This window comes from Hesperophylax consimilis, chromosome 19 (assembly GCF_061612785.1).
Source record: "Hesperophylax consimilis isolate HC1 chromosome 19, BYU_Hcon_1.0, whole genome shotgun sequence".
NCBI lineage: Eukaryota > Metazoa > Arthropoda > Insecta > Trichoptera > Limnephilidae > Hesperophylax > Hesperophylax consimilis.
Genome location: NC_142854.1, coordinates 21,873,861 through 21,896,430, shown reverse-complemented (window position 1 = coordinate 21,896,430; position 22,570 = coordinate 21,873,861). Strand labels below are relative to the sequence as shown.

Here is a 22,570-nt window from a genome sequence, read left to right as displayed (position 1 = left end):
TAAAGACTTGGAGCTATTAGAAGAAAAAATGTACTGTTATTTTTCTAAGTTTGACCTACAACCTATGGACTGGGTACGAAATCCATTCTCGGATAACATTTCCCTTGGACATTAAAACTAAAATTTTCCAAAGTAGAGAATGTGCTAGCATATAAAAAATGAGTATCCACTGTTTTCAAAGCATGCCGTTAAAATATATATCCGTTTGCCAAACCTACTTATGCGAATTGGGATTTTTAACTCTCACTACTATTAAATTGAAAAAAAGAGAACGCCTGAGGACGATCAATGAAGAGATGAGAACAGTCTTATAAATGATTGCTCCAAATTTTGATCTCCTGTGCTCAGTTAAACAGGCTCACATTTCTCACTAAACATCTTTTCATGTTAGGTATATTGATTTTAGTAATAAATAAATATTAAATAAACATTGCTTTTTTCTTAAGTGTACCTCTAAAATTAATTGATTTGATAGGTGTACCTTGAACACAAAAAGTTTGCGGAACACTGCTCTAGCCCATTCAATAAAACAGTATGGTATCGTCGCATGGGGGGAGCCTACAAATCATCACTTTTACCGCTGGAAATCACTCAAAGACTAACAATAAAAATTTAAATAAAAAAAAAAACATTCAACTACCCAACCTCACAACTTCTCCGAGACTTACAAATCCCACCACTAAAATATACAAAAAATACGCTGCTTCAAATCCACAAAGATCTCTATAAGAAGTCACACCATGCCATGGTTCGTGTTAAGAGAAATAGGAAAAATACAATGGGTCGCTTGTGCACTCCATTAATGCACACCTATTAATTAAGTGGTGTGGTTTAATCAACTAACGACGAGATGAGGCTAAAACTGGACTATAATAAATTTGAAAATAAATAAAAACTTTACTACATTAAATAATTCAGTTAATTAGAATCACGATGACATCTCATTTTATTACTTTATATATTATTATTTTAAAACAAAAATCTCTTCATTTTGTATGTTTTTATGATTTTTTTTCTTCTAAATAGATATATATTTTTTTATTTAATTTATATAAGTGGGTACAAGATGTTATATAAGGACACATGGTTACAAAATATATTTATGTTCGCAATCTCACCAATGAAGAAACTTTTTCTTGTGATTGGTGAGCGAGTTACACTAATTAAGAAAAATAGAATACGATTATGATATTGGTAAGTAAATATATGGCAAGTATATATATAATTTATTTATAATTTCTAAAATTTTATAATTTCTATAATATAATTTCTTCATCATTGTGAATTCAAATTAAAACGAGATAGATTTTAGCCACAATCAGAAATCGAAGGGATTACCTAAAAAAATGATAATAAACTCGGTTAAACAGCCCCTTTTGGGTATTTAACTTTGAAAGTTCTTTAAACGCATTTATTGACTTTTATACTGTGGTGCAAGACGCCAAGTCGACTTAAATCAATTAATGTGTTTAAAATGACATTTAAACCATATTTAACTTATGGTGCAAGCCGCCCTAAGATTTGTAAGCAGGAACTTGAAAACTTACAAAGGTACATTATAAAACAAACATTATTCATGATGTTTCTTTTAAATTCCAAATACGGAATTAAAAAAATAGACCAGTGCGAAAGTGTACCGTTAAATTTGACTTCTGCTAGCAGAAGAGGTTACAATGGGGAAATGTATAAGGTTTTTCTCAAGTATGGGTAAGAAACTGATGTTTTAAAGATCCCCTTTGGGAACATGAACATTAAAGATGTTTTTCTGCAGTAAGAGTGAGTAAGTGCCTTTTTACAAGAGATTTGTATGAGCAGGAGTAGTTACAATGGATACATGAATAAGGTTTTTCTGCAGTATGAGTAAGTAAGTGTCTTTTAAAATGAGATTTTTGTGAGCAGGAGTAGTTACAATGGAAATATGAATAAGGTTTTTATCAAGTATGGATGCAAGGGTGCCTGTTTAAAAGTGACCTATGTGAGCAGGAGTAGTTACAATGGAGACATGAATATGTTTTTTTGCCAGCATGAGTGCGTTAGTGAACCGTTAAATGTATTTATTTATTTGCAAAAACAGTACAAAAACCAATACATTGCAAAAGCGGTAAACAAATTATGGAAGAAAATTTTATACATAAGTATACAGTTAAAACATATGCAAAAGCGGTTAGCAAAATATGGAAAAAAATTATACATAAGTATACAGTTAAAACAAATACAATATTTCGCGCTTAAAGTCGTTGTAGGACATATGGAAAATATCCAAGTTAGCTGGAAGGGAGTTAATTAACCTAGTGAGTCTTCCCAAGGGCATCACCATTGGTAAGTTAGTTCTGGACCTGAGAAGAATTAAAAGCCTGTGTTGGCGGCCTCTCGTGAAATTAAAATCATACTTCTGTGAGCAGGAGTGATTACAATGCGAACATGAATAAAGTTTTTCTACAGTATGGGTGCGTAAATGTATTTTTAAAGGTGGTTTTTGTGAGCAGGAGTAGTTACAATGGAGACATGAATATGGTTTTTCTCCAGTATGGGTGCGTAAGTGCCTTACTAATAGTGATTTTTGTGAGAAGGAGTAGTTACAATGGAGACACGAATAAGGTTTTTTGCTAGTATGTATGCGTAAGTGCACCGTTAAATCTGACTTTTGTGAGCAGGAGTGGTTACAATAGGACATGAATAAGGTTTATCGCCAGTGTGGGTTCGTAAGTGCACTGTTAAATGTGATTTGCTAAAGCAGGATTGGTTACAATGGGGACATGAATAAGGATTTGTTCCAGTATGGGTACGAATATGATGTTTTAAATTTCCTCTTTCGGTACATGAATAGCTGCAGAAGGAACATGAATAAGGTTTTTCACCAGTATAGGTGCGTAAGTGCATTTTCAAACGATATTTGCGTGAGTAGGAAAAGTTACAATGGGAACATGAAAAAGGTGTTTCGCCAGTATGGGTACGTAAGTGTACCGTTAAAGATGACTTGCAAGAGCAGGAGTAGTTACAATGTAGACATGAATAAGGTTTTTCGCCAGAATGGGTGCGTAAGTGCTCCGTCAAATGTGTTTTTGTTGAGCAGGAATAGTTACAATGGGGACACGAATAAGGTTTTTCTCCAGAATGAGTGAATAAGTGCACTTTCAAACGTGATTTTTGTGAGCAGGAGTAGTTACAATGGTGACATGAATAAGGTTTTTCTCCAGTATGGATGCGAAGGTGCCTGTTTAAAAGTGACTTTTTTGAGCAGGAGTAGTTACAATGAAGACATGAATAAGGTTTTTCGCCAGTATGTGTGCGAAAGTGTACCGTTAAATCTGACTTGCGTGAGCAGGAGTAGTTACAATGGAGACATAAATAAGGTTTTTCGCCAGAATGGGTGCGTAAATGCACCGTTAAATGTGATTTCCTTGAGCAGGAATAGTTACAATGGGGACATGAATAAGGTTTTTCTCCAGAATGAGTTAAAAAGTGCACTTTCAAATGTGATTTTTGTGAGCAGGAGTAGTTACAATGTAGACATGAATAAGGTTTTTCTCCAGTATGGGTACGTAAGTGCACTGTTAAATCTGACTTGCGTGAGCTGGAGTAGTTACAGTGGAGACATGAAAGAGGTTTTTCTCCGGGATGTGTCTTCAGGACCGTTATCACATCTGGAAAAGATGACAGATAAAGCTCAGTAAGTAGGTATCAATAATGAAACGATAAGATTATTAAAACTGATTCAGACGAAAAAAAAATCATTTTACCTGCAGTCTCGGTAATACTTCCAGAGTGCTCTAAGCATTCCTTTTTAACATCAGGCAGGTCTATGTCTATTTCCGTATAAGGGATTCTTCCTCCATCTTCTTCTCGGGATCCTGTTTTTTCCTTAATGGGTACAGTATCCACATCAATGCTACCTAAAACAAAACAAGAACAAAATGTTAATATATATATTAACATTTTGTTCTTAAAATACACGAGAGCTTTGTGTATGATTAGTTGTTTCCGACTTTATATCCGGGTTAAATCTTCCCCACCGAATAAAACTAAACCGTTCCACACACTTTTCCAAAAATGATTATCAATCCAAATTATGCAAGTGCATTATATAAGGATACTAAATACAAAACAATACAAGAACAAAACGTCAACTCACCAGAGATCAAATGGGAAAATAATTCACCAACTCCAGATATTTTATTATTATCGAAGAAAGCAAACGATTTGTGGCTTAACATTATCCAGATATTTTCATATTAGAGGGTTCGGCTCGGTAGAACTTCTAACAGGGCCTATAAATCCTACTGATCCCTCAGCAAAAATATTTAAAAAATCTTTCGTAATCCTTTATGTATTTAAAATGACTATATTTTTCCATTTATATATAATTGAAATTGCTTAAGTTAAGTGATAGAAGAAAATTTTTATACAAAATTATATTTTATCAGTTGGATAGCCCTGACATATTAATGTTGATTCAATTTCATGTACCTACCAGTAAATCAAGGTCCTCTTGTATGTATTATTGTGACAATTATACCACAGTCTCAGGATATGTAAAATGTCAAAATGTAACAATAACATTCAATGACAGCTGTCGTGTTTTTATTTCACTCTTGAAATATCTCAAAATAAAATAAAAAATTCTAGCTAAAATCTAAATATCTATATTTTAATAGCTTTAATAGTTAAGTGAAGTTATACTAATTAATATTTCGTGCCAAAATGACTACACGAGCAACTGCAAAAACACTAAATACTACGGACACCCAACTCCTCCAACTTCTTGACAAAAAGTTTGAAGAATTTAAGGTGCAATTTCTGGAAATCATCAGAAACGAGTATAAAAAAGAAATCGAGGAATTAAAAAATAAAATATTAACTCTAGAAAAAAAAATGATACGAAAAAAAACAACAAACTTGAAAAAACTCTGGAACAAAACGCCGTAATACAAAGTGAATTTAAAGAATTACAAAAACAATTGGATGCTAACGAACAACACGCACGCATTAATAACATAGAGATCATTGGGATACCAGAAAAAAAACAAGAGAACCTGACGGAGATTATCAAAAGGATCTATTCAGAATTAAATATAGTAAGCGACGACATTGAATACGCCACCCGAGTCACCCCCAAGGAGATGATTGAAGGAAAACCGCGGAATATTATAGTAAAACTAAAGGGCAGGAAACAGAAAGACGAAATCATAGCAGCAATCCGGACAAGAAGGGGCCTAACAGCAGAGGATATTGACTTTAATGGAAAACAACGGATCTATATAAATGAACATTTAACTCATAAAAACAAAGTACTCTACAAAAAGGTCAGAGAGTTTACCAAAATTAATAAATTCAAATTCTGTTGGATCAAAAATTGTAAAATTTATGTAAGACTTAATGAAAACACAAATCACCATTGCATAAATAATTATAATGATTGTTCAATTTTGCAGGCTACCGACATCTGTAGTCTAGAAATTTGAAGTTACTACGTTTAACCAAAATGGTGTGAGTCCTTGCTTAGAAAATAGTGTCAATTTGGTCGGTATAGCAGGTTTCATTTTTACTGCTAGATATCACAATGACAAATGTTTTATTTACATGTGGTGGTTTTTTGAAGTCTTTAAAAAGGCTCGCATTATGTGTTTTTTCGTTCTTTTCTCAACAATAACTCGATAATAAACAAGCTCATAAGTCAGAGCGATCGTAGCAGTGTTATACGCACAGTTTCTTTATAAATATTGTACCTGTTTCAATAGTTTGAAATAAATGTAAAGTGGTATCAAGAAAACCAGTTTTTATTCAAAAAGGATCATCCCCAATTTTTAACATTTGATCCTTCAACCGGATTACGATCAGGAGATTGTATAAAAAAAAAACAAAGAACCAGCAGCCAAAAGGATACAAAATTGATTGAAACTGGAAATCATTAAGGAAAGTGGACCACATCGCAAATCTGAGATAAGTATTCAGTGCTTTCCTTCCTATCATCCATTTTATGTTTATTCAGGTCTCATGTAATTTAAACGAGATTAATCTTAAATAGAGTCAATATTATAAATAAAATCACTACCCACTTGAAAATAAGAATATAATATTATTGAATAGTGTTCTCAAATAGTATTGTCAAGATTGTCGTGGTATTCTTTCAAACGGGTGTTTGCTAAATTAAAATAATTGTCAACCGATATTAACAAAATATAATTAAAAATGGAAAATATGAAGTCATTAATAAACAAACGCGGCGTAATCAAAGGAAAACTAACCCGATTCGCGGATTCCTTAAATGCATTGTCGGTAAATGAAATTAAATTAAGATATGAGCGGGTGAAATCATTGTTAGATGAATTCGAAGCAGTTCAACAGAAAATTGAAATGTTACCGGATTCAGACGAAATTGAAAATTATAGTCAACGAGAAGCTTTCGAAAACCAATATTTCTCAGTTTTGGCAACGGCCAAAGGCGCGATCGAATCCGTCGATCAAAGTAAGGTGGAAATTAAACTACCCAACCTCCAATTACGGGAATTTCATGGCGATCAGAAAAATTGGGTTAATTTCGTCGAAACCTTCAAAACTTTAGTCCATAGCAATAGTAATTTAAGCAACGTACAAAAATTCTTTTATTTGCAATCAACTTTAAAGGGAAACGCATTAAAGATAATTGCTAATCTAGAAATTTCTGAATTAAATTACATTTCCGCTTGGGAATTATTAAATGAACGTTATTCAAATTTAAGAACTACCGTTCATAAACACATCCAAGCTCTATTTTCATTAAAAGACACGAAACAAGAAGAGCCTGTAGCATTGAGGTATCTAATTGATGAAACAAACGTTAGTTTAAAGGCATTACAAAATATCGGGGTTAAGGTAGATCAATGGGATCCATTGGTTATTTATATAATATCAAATAAATTAGACACAGCTACCCGAAAAAATTGGGAACAATATATATTACAAGACGAATTACCGACGTTAAAGGAATTCTTAAAATGTTTATCTGCTAGAGCCCAAGTATTGGAACTGATGAACGCTTCTGAGAAAAAATTTTCTAGCTTACATAAAACACAACTAGGCAACAATAATTGCAAAAAAGATTCATCAGTATTTTTAGCGGTAAAGGCTAACAACTGCATTTATTGTAACGAGAAAGGTCACCATATTTATTATTGTAAAAAATTTCTGAAATTAAAATTACATGAGAGGATTGATGCTACGAAATCAATCCAAGCTTGTTTTAAATGTTTAAAGGTGGGTCACCAGGCACAGAGTTGCAAGGCAACCTTTTCTTGCAGGCGTTGTGGCAAAGATAATCACAACACCTTACTACACAATGAGGTACCTCTGCGGGAGGCCTCCAATATGGATGCTGATAACGAGGTTTCAGTATCGAATTTTTCTGCATTGGATAAAGCAGAAAAAATAATATTATTGTCAACTGCCAACATAGGAGTTGTGGGTAGTAACAATAAAATTTTTAAAGCCCGCATTCTGATTGATTCAGGGGCCCAGTCAAATTTTATGAGAGCAGAATTTGCTAATAAATTAAATTTACCATGTGAATTGATAAACAAACCCGTTTCTGGGATCCATAATAACATCACTCACATAAAAAAGAGAATTTCAGTGGAGATGAATTCGCTTCATACTGATTATAAAAGTGAAATATCATGTCTGATTTTACAGGAGATTACAACAAATTTACCACAAGTGACAATGGCGAAAAAAGACTTCAAGTTACCACGAGGATTGGAGCTAGCTGACCCGAACTTCAATATAGCTGCACCCATCGACATCCTGTTGGGCGCGGAGAGCTTTTGGGAAATCCTAACCAACGATAGATTGAAACTCGAATCGGGACCAACACTTCAACGTACGCAACTGGGATGGATCATATCAGGACCAATCCACATGTACCCAAAGCAAAGGCCTGTATCAGATTGTTGTAATTTATCTATAAATAAAATAAGTCACCAAATAGAAAAATTTTGGAAATTGGAGGAGATTAATCCCACTAAGATTCTAAATCATGAAGAAAAGGCTTGTGAAGCCAGTTTTGCTAGTACTCATACTAGACAAGACGACGGTAGATACGTAGTAAGTTTACCGCGTCGAGCATGCATTGATCAGCTGGGAAGTTCATTGCTCACTGCTGAAAAAAGATTTAAAAATTTAGAAGGAAAATTTGTGTCAAATCCCGAATTGAAGACACAATATATACAATTCATGCGTGAATATGAGGAATTAGGTCATATGGAGGTGTGTGACCAGTCAAAGGGGGATCGTGAATCCTATTTTTTACCTCATCACGCTGTGACAAAAGAATCAAGCACTACTACTAAAGTGAGGGTCGTTTTTGACGGCTCCGCCAAAACTTCAAATGGAATTTCTCTCAATGACGCCTTGATGACAGGACCTGTTATACAAAAGGACTTATACACCCAACTATTGCATTTCAGGAAACATCAAGTAGTACTGACGGCTGACATCGAGAAGATGTACCGCCAGATTAACGTGTGTGAAGCGGACCGTGACCTGCAGAAGATAGTGTGGCGCGAGTCGCCGCAGGAGGTGCTCAAGCATTACCGTCTGAAGACAGTCACATATGGTCTGGGGCCTTCCTCTTTCTTAGCCACTAGAAGTCTACGGCAAATTGGTATGGATAACAATATAAATTTTCCTAGAGCTAGTCAGGTCATAGAAAATGACTTCTATATGGATGACTTGTTAACCGGAGGAGATGACATGGAATCCTGTAGAGAGTTAAAAGAGCAATTAATCAACATCTTTTTGTCTGCGGGGATGACCTTGAGGAAATGGAGGTCCAATGTCTTGGAGTTGTCAGCCGAGTCGGGCCAAGCTAAGATTGCCGAATCAGGCAATTCTGAAAAAATTATTACTGACAATCCAAAGACTGAGAAAATATTAGGATTAATATGGAATAATGAATCTGATTATTTTTCTTATGTATTAATGAAACCATCAAGTCGAACCGAGAGTAAAAGACAGATATTATCTTGCATCGCATCAACCTTCGATCCATTAGGTCTTCTAGGACCGATTATAGTTGTAGCCAAATTAATAATGCAGAAGTTATGGCAGTCTAAAGCAGCGTGGGATGATCCATTGCCTAATGAAATATTAGCACCCTGGAGGTCCTACCTTCAAGAATTAATTCAACTAAATGTGTTGAAAATACCAAGAAAAATTATTTGCAGGCAATCTACATATCTACAACTACACGGTTTTTGCGACTCATCTGAGAAAGCTTACGGAGCCTGCGTTTACATGGTGTCAGTGGACCATGTCGGTAAGCGGCATTCACATTTAATAACGTCCAAATCAAGAGTGGCGCCATTGAAGTGTATTTCCCTGCCCAAGTTGGAGCTTTGTAGTGCTGTGCTACTGGCTAAATTAATTAAAAACGTAAAACAAGCGTTAAATATAGTGGAGATCGACACACATTATTGGTGTGACTCCATGATAACGTTGTGCTGGCTGAAAGGTCAACCTACGAGATGGGCTACTTTCGTTGCAAACCGAGTAGCCGAAATACAAGAACTTAGTGATCCAGATCTATGGAGACATGTATCATCAGCCGACAATGCAGCAGATATACTTTCAAGAGGAACCACTACAGATAAATTGATAAATTCTGCAATATGGTGGAATGGACCAAGTTGGTTGACCGAGGGAGTCAACGCTTGGCCTATATCAAATATTTCGTGTTCAAACCCTCCTGAACTCAAAGGCAAAAATATTCTATTATCCACAGATATTCAAGAATGGGAGATATTTGAAAAATTCTCATCATTTATTAAATTGAAAAGAGTTACTGCGTATGTATTGCGATTTGTCAATAACTGCAGAAGTGTTAAGGGTAAAATTTCAGACAATTTAAGTGTGGCCGAATTGGAATCAAGCTTGAAATGTCTATTGAGATCAGCTCAAATACACGCCTTTCAAAAGGAATTGAAAGAATTAAAAAACCATGGCATCGTCAACAAGAAAAGTAATTTAAAATCTCTTAATCCCTTCTTACATGATGGTCTAATATATGTAGGCGATGTCGTCCCCGAACCGGTCATCAAATCATGGGAAATTTGCCACCCGAAAGAATTACGCCGAGTCGTCCTTTCGCTATCACCGGAATAGATTACGCCGGACCAATTCTAATTAAAAGTGGGACGCTGAGGAAGGCTTCCCTCGCAAAATCGTATTTATGTATCTTTATTTGCTTCTCAACCAAGGCCGTTCACTTGGAATTAGTTTCGGATTTATCTAGCAATGCTTTTTTGAACAGCTTAAAAAGGTTTATATCCCGTAGGGGACAACCTGAAAAGATCTTTTCCGACAATGCTAGTAATTTTAAAGGAGCTAGCAGCAGACTCAAAGAGCTGTACACCAGCTTGAGGGAAAACAACGACAATATTCAAAATTATTTAGTGAACAGAGGTATTGAGTGGAAGTTCATAACCCCTCGAGCCCCTAATCAGGGAGGTTTGTGGGAAGCAGCAGTAAAATCAGCAAAATTCCATTTATATAGAATCACTAACAATTCTTCATTAACATTTGAACTCTTATATACCTTAATTTGTCAGATTGAGGCCTGTTTGAACTCCCGTCCATTAACTTCCTTATCCGACGACATCCATGATTACCAACCTCTTACCCCAAACCATTTCCTTATAGGCACTGAATCCTGTATCATTCCTGAGAGAGACGTCCGGGCGATACCGGACAACAGACTAACTCAATATCAGAGGATCAGTTCGCTAATTCAATCTTTTTGGTCTAGATGGAAGCAAGATTACCTGATGGAACTACAAAAGAGAACTAAATGGCAGACCAGCACTCAACGGGCACTGCAAAAAGACGATCTGGTGATTTTAAAGGAAGATCATTTACCTCCACCTTTATGGAAAATGGCCCGAATTCTGCATACACACCCTGGAGCGGATGGAGTAGTACGAGTTGTTACCCTAAAAACACCTCAAGGAGTCTTTGTGAGGCCCATCACAAAGATATGTCTGATGCCCCTGGATTCAGACACTAAACCTGTAATTGACGTCCCGGACCTTACCAAGGATTGATTATGTACATTACACTATGATGCTTATCTTCTCGACTCCACCTTGGATGGATCAAGCAGAAGACCTGAGAAGAAAGAAAAAAAAAAAAGAACAATAATTGTGTTGTGTTCAGTGTAAACTATATTATTTGTGTTATTGAACTATTTAAATATGTAAAAATTAGTATGCAGACGTGTGTAATTTAGTCATTTTTGAATTTTTTTTTGGTTATTTAATAGGATTAATAATTTTCTAGTTATTTTTAGTTTATTAATAGAGTAATTCAACAGCATTTATACAGTTAAATTTATAAGTTTACCAGCAGGGCATAAAAAAAGGGGGTTTTATTTTGTTAACTTCTGCTATTTTGAATTATTTTGTTAGTATTTTTGTGGTATATTTAGATTAAGAATTTTTAGTTTATTCTGTTTGTTTTATAGTTTATTTTTAAATAGATTATCATTCAAAAATTTAGTGCAATTTTTGAATCCCGCCCCCTGGCAATATGTTCAATTTTGCAGGCTACCGACATCTGTAGTCTAGAAATTTGAAGTTACTACGTTTAACCAAAATGGTGTGAGTCCTTGCTTAGAAAATAGTGTCAATTTGGTCGGTATAGCAGGTTTCATTTTTACTGCTAGATATCACAATGACAAATGTTTTATTTACATGTGGTGGTTTTTTGAAGTCTTTAAAAAGGCTCGCATTATGTGTTTTTTCGTTCTTTTCTCAACAATAACTCGATAATAAACAAGCTCATAAGTCAGAGCGATCGTAGCAGTGTTATACGCACAGTTTCTTTATAAATATTGTACCTGTTTCAATAGTTTGAAATAAATGTAAAGTGGTATCAAGAAAACCAGTTTTTATTCAAAAAGGATCATCCCCAATTTTTAACAATGATCTAGAAAAACTAAAAACATACAATATTTCCATCAACTAACTTTCCAGCAACTTTATATTAACTGCACTATATACTTAATACAATGGAATCTTTAGAATTATACTATCAAAACTTAAGAGATCTCAGAACCAAGACACATATTTTTCTTCAAAATGTATTATTAAACAACTATGACATTATATGTCTCAGTGAAACATGGCTTAACAATTCAATCTTTAATGAGGAACTTTTCGATCCACGGTACCATATTTACAGACGAGATAGAGATTATCATAACCTCAATCAAAATCGCGGTGGTGGAGTTTTAATTGCAGTCAAAAGTAAATTAATTTCTGATCAAAAACTAGAATGGGATTCTGAAGCGGAAGACACATGGGTAACTATATCACTTCCTGGTAAAAAAAATCACATATATACTTCGTACATCCCACCTGACAATAAACATCTTATAAATATTACTTCTCACATAAACAAAGTATCACAGATTATGACGGATAACAATAATGACAGTTTCATTATAGTGGGAGACTACAACCTACCTTCTTATGGTTATGGTTATGATATGATTTATATGCACAATATTGTTTGTATTCTTATGGTTACCAATGTATCGATAATCTTTTATTTTATATAAATTTTAGTTTTTTTTCCCCTTTATTTTTGTTGTATTATTTTGTTCTATTATTTTATATAATTCTTTTATTTTATATAATTATAACTTCACATTTCTCATAAATTTAATTATTTCTTCTAATGCTGTCTTACGTAAAGTCACAAGGAGGAAATCCGTAATTGGTTTTATTTTGGCTATTTTACTTATGTACAATCTGTAAAAATATAAACTGTTGATTTCCCAAAAATGAATAAATAAATAAATAAATAAATACAACTCAGTTATAAATAGATTGCACACACTTGGGAACTTTTATGCTAAAATCGCAGATACTTTTAATATTCCCCTTGTAAAGTATAAAGCTGAACTAATAACACATTTTACCGCCACTTATTTTAATGAGGTCCCTACATAACAGGCTATTGTCATTGCTTATTTCTTTACTGTTATTTTATTTGTTTTGTTTTAACTTAATTTAATTCTTTAATTTTTCTCATCGAAATTTAATACCGCACTATATATATATATATATATATATATATATATATATAGGTCCCACAACATTTATTGCGTCCGTGCGTAAATCCGTCTTTTGGCGTCCAGCACTTCTAGTTCTTTTTTTTAGATTGTTTTTGTGAATATTGCACTATGTTTTACTCACGATAATCGCTAGTATCATATTTTTTTAATATTCATAATAATGCAGGTTTTGATGTTTATTACACTTTCATACATTTCTAGCGTCACGTACATACTCACGTCCGGGTGTATATTTTTTGTATATTGAAGGTTCCTTTTAATATAGGTTTCACGTCCGTTCACTCTATTTTAATTGTTACGTCTTCCGTATATTGCTGACTATTCTAATAAAGGTTTCACGTCCATACTGTATAATTTATTCTTGCGTCCGAGTGTATATTATTTGCTTGTTACATGGCGTTTTGAAGGTCGATTTAATTTTTGCATCTTCCGTATATAAGGCCCTTAAGACTCTTGGATTTGTTTTGAGAGTTTCAAAAGGTACATTTAGGCCGTTGTTATGCGCCTTATATTATAAAACCCCTTAGGATTACATGACATTCTGATATGGGGGATATATTTCACCTTAAAAATAATCAATATAAATATTGTTTATTTTAATTCTTTTATATATCGAGACAAATAGACATCTATAATTTTTGCAATCTTTTGTTTATTTTGAATATCTACTTATGTGAGACTTCTTATCATTTTTACCAATGTATCTTATTTTATTATACGCTTTTGTTGTAACATTTTTTTTTTCATTGTATTTTGTTTTCTCTATTGTTTTAATTTTGAAGAATTTATAATTGCGATACTCAACTATTAAACTAGAATTTAAACGTCTATTAGGTGTAATAAATAAATTAACAAATAAATAAACAAAAAAATATATTTCTTACTTTTCTAGTGATGTTTTCACGTTCATAGTGAATTAATTAATTAATTACAGCATCTGTTGTTGAGAGGTAAGACTCTCGACTCGCAATCCGAAGCCCGTAATCTGACGGTCAAACCCGGCGTGCGCAAATAAATTTTTATTTGTTTGTGTTATTTCACAATTAATACATTAAACATAATATAAAGTGTGTTTGCATCACGTTCCAGAGTGAAATATACTCTCAGTATCGCCCTGGTGTGAGACCACCATTCCGAATGGAAACGTTATTTCTAAGCTTTTGCCGTGTTTGGCGATCAGATATAAATAGCCAGGTACTTTTCTACATTTATCTTCTCCATCTTCTTCCCCTCCCCAATACCTTCACCCTTGTACTCAGATTGGGGATGCCACAATCTCGCTGTTCCAGACGGGAGCGGTTGAGACTCTTGTGCGGTATATAAAAAAAATATACGTATATATATATGTTTTATTTTTTTGACATCCAGAAACACACCAGACCTGACAAAAAACTGTCTATTGATAGTGAGAATTTTGAATGAATATCTTGTTGCATCTTGTATACAAAGTATCTACTGGGCGCAGGCGTGCGACAATCATTTTTACAACGATATCCTGAATAAAAATGTATCATTTCATAATTCGCCAGTTCGCTCCATTGCAGAAGGCGGTCGGACCTTTTTAGATCGGGACATCAATTTACCGTCTACTGTAAACCATCTTACAAAAATGTCCACCCGCGCAGGGTGATTTTTAATTCTGAGTGCTACGTGGCATCGTTGTAAATGAACTGAATGTTGCCAAATCTACCGTTTTGCTTCACCAAAGGCTCAAACAATACATGACAATGTATATATTCGCAAACTGACACGAGGACGCAATACTATCGACGTAATGCGTGGACGCAGCACGGCCGTCGTTATGTATACAAAATAATATCTACTCGTGATCGGTCACGAGGATACAATACCATCGACGAAGCACTTCCGTCGTTACGTATTCAATATAATAATATCTGTTTTTATATTTAACTTAATTAGTTCAACCTCAAATTGTAATATTTTAATTAATGAGTTAAACTTATTACTATCATTAAGTTAAAAATAAAAATATATATTTATTTTTTTTAACATCTATTTCTTAACATCTTTAGAGTTAGAATATTTACAACATAATATTATGTAATATTTCAATAACTTTTCTGATAAATCAGATGCTTGTGCTTAGGAGAGGACAACTATATATTTTTACATATATTTATATTGCAAATATTATTACAAAAACTCTTAGGACGGGTTGTTTCGGAGAATTTGAACAATTCATCAAATTTCAACGTTCATTTCCGGGTTTTGTGAAAGTCCTATTCAAGTTCTGTTATTATACCATCATAGGCTAGGTGCTTGACAAAACTGAAATTAAAACAGAACTTTAAAAAATCTTTCACAGAACTTGAAAATGAACGTTGAAATTTGATGAATTGTTCAAATTCTCCGAAACAAACCGTCCTTAATAACCTTACAAGAAAATACAATAAAAGTAATAAAAACAGGTTAGATATAAATAATACCAAGAAATGATACGCAGAAACATAATATGTGGAGTTTATTAAACAGCATTGATTTGAAAGTACCTACACGGCACACACGCTCATGTAATCTATTTAAAGAAAAACACTGTAAAACCAATTCAAATAAAAATGCTTGTCTTAGAAGAATATGATCAACATATGTATAATAACATTCTCTCTGATTCTATCTTCAATGTAACCAAAATAAATTTAAAAACTCAATTTAAAATGTATTAAACGTGTACCAAACTGCATAAAATGTTATTATATTATGTAATGACTAATGACATATATTATGTTATAATAACCTCATGTTATAATAAGCTCCCTCTTGAATAACGTTATATTTTTACAAAATAAAACCGTACTTTGTTTTAAATCACTTTATATTTATTTATCACAATATTTGTGTTCAATCCAAACCGGTCAACGAAATATAAATTAAATAAAGTCTTTTAAAACAAAGTATTTGTTTCATTTTGTATAATGTCAAGCTACAAAGTTGTTACGTAATACAAGTTACCCTATAAAAAGGATGCACACTAGCCCCAATTTCCCCTCACTAGTTGCGACACACGCGACCAGATGGTCGAAATACGTGATCGACTTGGACCACCCACACTGCTCGCGGTCAACACGGGCGGCCCTAAGCGCGCTTCGGCAGTGCAAATCCGACCTTGGTCTTAGCAACACGGTCGCTCACGATGGCGAAAACCCCTCGCGGGCATGGCTTGCATGATTACGCAATAACGGACGCGATCTCGTTCCAGTTTAACTAGATACATTTCGCCATCAAACTAGCAATCATGTTTATTATCTCGGTTCGAACTAAACTCAATGGAGTCCCGTTCTCGTGTAAAATCCCGAGTGCATATTACCACACCATCAGTACCGCTGCTTTTTAAGCGCGGGAAACCTGGGTCAACATGATGTACCACATCTCAAGGCGAATCGTAAGCTTTCAACCTTCCCCCTTTTCTTGTGTTCAATTCTCGTAAATTCATGTAGAATCCACGCTTTATCTGGTCGTCACAAATTAGTAGAGAGAGTTAGTAGGGAGATCTATGTCAACCTGTATTTCTCGAGACAATTAATATACCTTGTGCCTTACTACCCATGTGTTATTATTGTGTGATAAACCTACCCTTTGACCTCCTAACCGATGGACGAGCCTGATGACCAAAGAAGCTGCCCGCCCCTGATAGTACACGAGCCTCATCTCTCTACCATTTTATCTGAGCTTAGCCAATTTAATAACCAGGTTCGATTCCCGGTTTAACCAATACTTAGCACTGGCGCAAAAACGTGTTTTTTTTTGGTAATTAATCGTCCATCGGGAGGTCAAATTGGAAATAATCTTGTACTCCTTCACTCTGTTTTCATGCCTTGTTTTGTATTAACCTTTGAATAACAATGTTTTCTTCCAATAAATCTTAGCTATTCTACAAACCATCGCGTCAAATTTAAAACAACCGTGTCACATTAAAACCATTCGGTGTCAAATTACAAGTTTTACGAATCGTCACTCGACAAAATTTTAAGTACCGGTATTCCATCACAAGGTGCGCAACCAACATTTACTTCTTTTCGGACATCTCAAACATCACATAGTGATCCAAAACCACAATGGTTTACTTTCCAAGTGCAACTATTAGAGAGAATGAACTACAATAATCTACAATTCAACAGTTTCAAATCTTGTACATGATACAAAATAAATTCCTTGTTAGTGGAGCCATAAGCCAGCATCGTTCTGCAAAATACATAGACAAGGAAAACTAACGCCCTTCTGTCATTTGATAATTCCGCTTTATATGTAATAAAGGTGGGTAGAGTATCCTTTTTGAAAGAAAAGTCTTGAAAGCCGACTTACCCTTTACATATAATTGAGATTCGCGATTGACGTAAACCCGGACCCTCGGCGCTTCTCCGCAATGGCCTGTCGATTGTCCAAGGGAAAGGGAATCTTTACGAGTAAATAACCAAACACTGGTTCTGCTTAAATTCAGACAATTTGTCTCGAATCACAAACAACCCTCCAATTAATTGTTGAAAGAAACAAACAATACTCTCTCGAAATCTGCACTTTGAAATTTTTTTCGGAAGAAATTTTTTTCAAAAATTTCCTTCACTCATCTAGGACTTTGAACTTTTTCGGAAATTTTTTTCAAAACGCACAATCTCAGGGACTTTTCCACTAAAATTGCAAGGAGACCCCTGGCCGTTTTTTTTCTCAAATCAAAGACTTGGAAATTTTTTTCAAAAATTTCCTTCACTCATCTAGGACTTTGAACTTTTTCGGAAATTTTTTTCAAAACGCACAATCTCAGGGACTTTTCCACTAAAATTGCAAGGAGACCCCTGGCCGTTTTTTTCTCAAATCAAAGACTTGGAAATTTTTTTCAAAAATTTCCTTCACTCATCTAGGACTTTGAACTTTTTCGGAAATTTTTTTTCAAAACGCACAATCTCAGGGACTTTTCCACTAAAATTGCAAGGAGACCCCTGGCCGTTTTTTTTCTCAAATCAAAGACTTGGAAATTTTTTTTCAAAAATTTCCTTCACTCATCTAGGACTTTGAACTTTTTCGGAAAATTTTTCAAAAACGCACAATCTCAGGGACTTTTCCATCAAAAACACAAGGAAACCGCTGGCCATTTTTTTTTTTTTTTTTTTCCATAATTGGAACTTTGAAAATTTTTCGGAAATTTTTCAAAAACGCACAATCTCAGGGATTTTTCCATCAAAAACACAAGGAAACCGCTGGCCATTTTTTTTTTTCCATAATTGAAACTTTGAAATTTTTCGGAAATTTTTCAAAAACGCACTATCTCAGGGATTTTTCCATCAAAAACACAAGGAAACCGCTGGCCATTTTTTTTTCCCATACTAGGACTTTGAAAAATTTCACAAAATTCTTCACCAACCATCACAAGCAAACCCCTGGTATTTTTTTTTGAAAAACAACCAGCCACACACTCAGACAATTCTTTTTTCTTCTCACAAAGTCTAAATCAACTTCCACAAAATGAATCCTCACAACAACACCTTAGGCATAATAGCCAACATCTGCTCTCAAAGTACTCAAAGTTTAGAAAAGGAATTAAAAGACAGGAATATTTCTCCTTTCAACAAAACCAAAAACGTCCTGATTAAGTACGCAACATTTTACAACAGGAAATACATAAAAGGGCTGCAATTTCAACCCGGCAGTATAATTGCTGACACAAACAGACACAATCTACGCAGGAAACATGTTACCTTTAAGGAAAACGACACAGTTTGGAGACGCAACAACACACTCTCACAAGGTGCTTTGTACTTCTCTGCAAAACTAGCTCCTCGCTTTGTTAAAGCAAAAGTGCTGAGAAAAATCTCAGATGTAGTATATACCCTATCGGACGCCTCTGGTAAACACATCGGTAACTACCACGTGAAAGATATTGTCAAACTAGGAAGTGTGGACACAAGGGACACCACCTTCACTAGGTCACTACACTCATAACTAACAAACTTTTGGCTCTACCTTTGTCCCACGAGATTTGGCCCTCGTGCAGACAAACAGCATGTCTCATCGCGTAAGTTTCATAAAAACTCGCATTTCGACCTCTGCAAGGTAACCTTCTCATTTTTCAAAAAACACAGAAGTGTCAACTGTGGTTTTTTTTAATCATTTCTCACCCATACATGTACTACTATGCTCTTTTGTATAAACCTTTTGTTATTTTTGTTTCTTTGTCACACCTCACCGTGTAATGTATATAAATTGTACTCATATTTTGTACGTATTCTTCTCTGGAACTGATCATTCCAGTCAAGAGATTTTTTCCACCTCCAAAACGATTGATGCTCCCGGAGTCATGACCCTGGACATCAGTTGTTAGTCGTCACCATTCTGACACTTACGACACTAAGTATATAACTATTTTTTGTCTTAACTACCACAAAAAGTCACGTACAACATTATATGTAAATGTTTTCTTAATTCTCTCATGTTCTTTGTTTTTCACATTGTTTTTTCACATTGTTCTTTCACATTTGTTCGTCACATTTGTTCCATTGGGCTCCATCGTACATAAAACAATGACCCTTTGCAACATACACCCAATTGAGGTGAATTTTCTACCCCTGTAACTTGTAATCATAATGCGTGTGTAAATTCCAGTTTGGTATCGTCATTTGATTCATGTTTACAAAGGTGTAACAAATAAAAGTTACAATTACCTTTTTTAAAGTTTTTTCAGTTTTGTCTAAAAAATTGAATGGCGCTCAATATTCCCATTTGCTCTAATTTGTTGTTTTTTCAGAATTTGATATTGACACGTCAATTCTGAAAAAGGTTGTTGTAAAGAAGAACAAACGCCGCTTTGTCCTCCTCATCAATAACAATAACACCTTTCGGTCACATTGAGTATGTAAAATCTTAAGATCTCAACTTTCTGACCCCAATTTGTTATATTATGTACTATATTTTGACTTAAATGACATTAATTTGCCTTGTCAAATACACCGAGCCAGGTCACTTATATTAAGTCATCCTGTGTCTCTAGGTGCCTCTTGTATCTACTTGTAACATAAAGTTCACAACATTCGTGTTTGTGGCAATTTTGGCAACACCAAGTGTGTTCCCCGTTTTGTGTTTGGTCATTTTAAGTAAGTAAAACCCTAAAAGGTCTTAAATAAACCACTACAAACCTTTTTGTAAGCAAAGAGTGAGTAAAACCGAGTAGGTCTCTTTTGCTATATGTATGTCTTGTCTAAGACATCCTTATAGGCATATGTTTTGTATTATTGCCAACTTAAAGCATAAACCCAACCAAAGGTTATGCCATCTCAACATTTTGTAAGCAAAGAGTTAGTAAAACCAAATAGGTCTCTTCTGCTATACTGTGTGTCTCGCGTAAGACATCTTTAGGCATATGTCTCGTATTATTGCCAACTAAACGCATAAACCCAACCAAAGGTTATGCCATCGTCTTTTTGATAATACCAATAGCCACTACTTGATTGTTTTTGACATTGTGTATGTATCTTTTTTCCGGTATTGAAATGGTACTTTTTTATTATTGAACGTTGATATGTTATTTTCATGATACATGAGAATGTTACAATATCCACCATGAGACGAGGGATCGTTATAAAATCTAACGCTATACATGAGAATGTTATAATATCTACCGTGATACGAGAAGTTCGTTATAATTACTTTTTTACTGGCTTACATATACTGTGGCCAAAGAGATAATTTGTTCCATAAATGGTTATAAATATCTATGTTGTACCGTCCTTTCAATACTAGGGTTCTTTCGTAATTCGTTCAATTTCTACATGAGACGTGGAAACGTTATAATATTTACCATGATTCGTGCGAACGATACAATATCTTGTTGTTGTTTTCTTTAAATAAATTGACACTATGTACTTGTTCTACCAGACGTAGATCATTTTACCCTGACTTGTCGCCCTTAATTGGGACCCTTTTGTATTACTCATGACACTGAGGGAAATGTCCTTCACTGTAGTGAGAAATTTTTTTGTTCTCTTCAAACAAACATGAAGCTGTGCATTCAGCAATTTTTTACGCTAACTGATACCTGTGGACTTCTTGTCAAGCGGACCCAAGAACCATCCACTATCCATTGACCATGGACTAGCCATCAGCTTCACTGTTGGTTATGAGGTATCGTGTCGTGGGAGTTAATTGAGACAGTGACACAAAACCACCTAACTCGTTGTCTGGGAGACGAATAAGAAAAACTCCCAGGTTTGCGAAGCTTGAGCAAGGGTCTGTCATGTTCTCACAAACTGTAGAAGATTAAAAACGACCCCTAATCTTTCACCAAATACACGTGAAAGATTAGATTGTTATTACTGTGTATTCTCCTTCACCTTTTCATCAAATTCATGTATATTTGTAAAGAGTTAGGAAATTTGCTGGTTGATATATTTCGTCCTCACATAGAGATCGAATTGAGAATTAGCTCAGTCACTATCAATTTTCGCTGCTCAAACCCTCCATCCTTCACCCTTCCATCAAACTCATGTATATTTGTAAAGAGCTAAGAAATCTGCTGGTTGACCACATTTCGTTCTCTGAAAGAGATCGAACGGAGAATTAGCTCCATCACCAGCAGACCTTCTCGCTCAACGCCATTTTTTCCTCATCCCTCATTATTCTTGAGGTTGATTTCATGAATCTGGAAGGTGTACCCTACGCACATAGCGTATCGTCTGTCTTTAAGACAATCTTTATCCATGAAATTTGCTTCAAATATTTCCTTTTCACCCCATTCCTAGGTAATCAACACATTTCTTGTAATTTTGAAAGTCGTAAGTTGTTATCGCTCAAGCGCTAACACCGGCCATGGAAGGCCAACTTCTTTCAGAAACTTGGTGTTACTACGGCACAACCACCTACCTGTACCTTGTAAATCAAATAGGTAACCTCACGCTAGACGTGATAGTTTTTGTCTCCCCAATCTCGGGATACTCATGGTATAGTCAGCACACTAGATCTCTCTCTACTCTCTCCTCTCTAACCAACAACGTTTTTTATCTTTTTGTCTTTTCTCTTGAACACAATTTGTTTCTCTCCAAACGTTTTTTCATCATTGGTCTACCAGGCAGGTAAACTTCAAGAATTTTGACTATAATAATAACCTGTCCCCGGATTAAAAAGAAGACCAGCAGCCCTCCTCATCACCTGCAAGCTGAGCTTCACTTCTTTGCCGCCTTCACTTCCATCACTCACTTCTCTCCAATCTCTGCGTACCAAAAACACCCGACCGCACCCAAATTAGGTGTGAGTCGTGCGTGCAGTAGCAAATCAAGTTGTCTCATCATTCAAACCACATTCAAAAGAACCAACCTCAGAGCATGCCAGCTCAAGGTTAGCTATGTTCCTGCAAATCAACTACTTGCCATTGTGCAATCAACCACCTGCCGTTTGTACAAATCAACCACTTGCCATTGTGCAATCAACTACTTGCCATTGTGCAATCAACCACCTGCC

At 34.9% G+C, this 22,570-nt stretch overlaps 1 protein-coding gene and 1 pseudogene across 2 annotated transcripts in view; one reads left to right on the top strand and one right to left on the bottom strand.

The window, feature by feature from the left end:
• Positions 1 to 1,215: 1,215 nt before the first annotated feature.
• The window catches only part of LOC149414991 (uncharacterized), a 31,227-nt pseudogene continuing 9,872 nt past the window's right edge, over positions 1,216 to 22,570 (bottom strand). The window contains exons 3-4 of the transcript XR_016303853.1: positions 3,741 to 3,893; positions 1,216 to 3,644 (exon numbers count right to left, since the gene is read on the bottom strand). The product of XR_016303853.1 is annotated as an uncharacterized LOC149414991 (transcript). The remainder of the gene's footprint in view (positions 3,645 to 3,740; positions 3,894 to 22,570) is intronic.
• Positions 7,035 to 11,937, top strand: LOC149414992 (uncharacterized). Its single transcript, XM_089642879.1, has 2 exons — positions 7,035 to 8,638; positions 10,781 to 11,937. The coding sequence occupies exons 1-2, from the start codon at positions 7,345 to 7,347 to the stop codon at positions 10,798 to 10,800; spliced, it is 1,314 nt and encodes a 437-aa protein (XP_089499005.1). The 5' UTR covers positions 7,035 to 7,344; the 3' UTR covers positions 10,801 to 11,937.

Coding starts and splice junctions, on each gene's coding strand:
- LOC149414992 (XM_089642879.1), top strand. CDS start 7,345: ATGGATGCTGATAACGAGGTTTCAGTATCGAATTTTTCTGCATTGGAT. Junction 8,639..10,780: donor TAGAAGTCTACGGCAAATTG/GTATGGATAACA, acceptor TTTTTGGTCTAG/ATGGAAGCAAGATTACCTGA.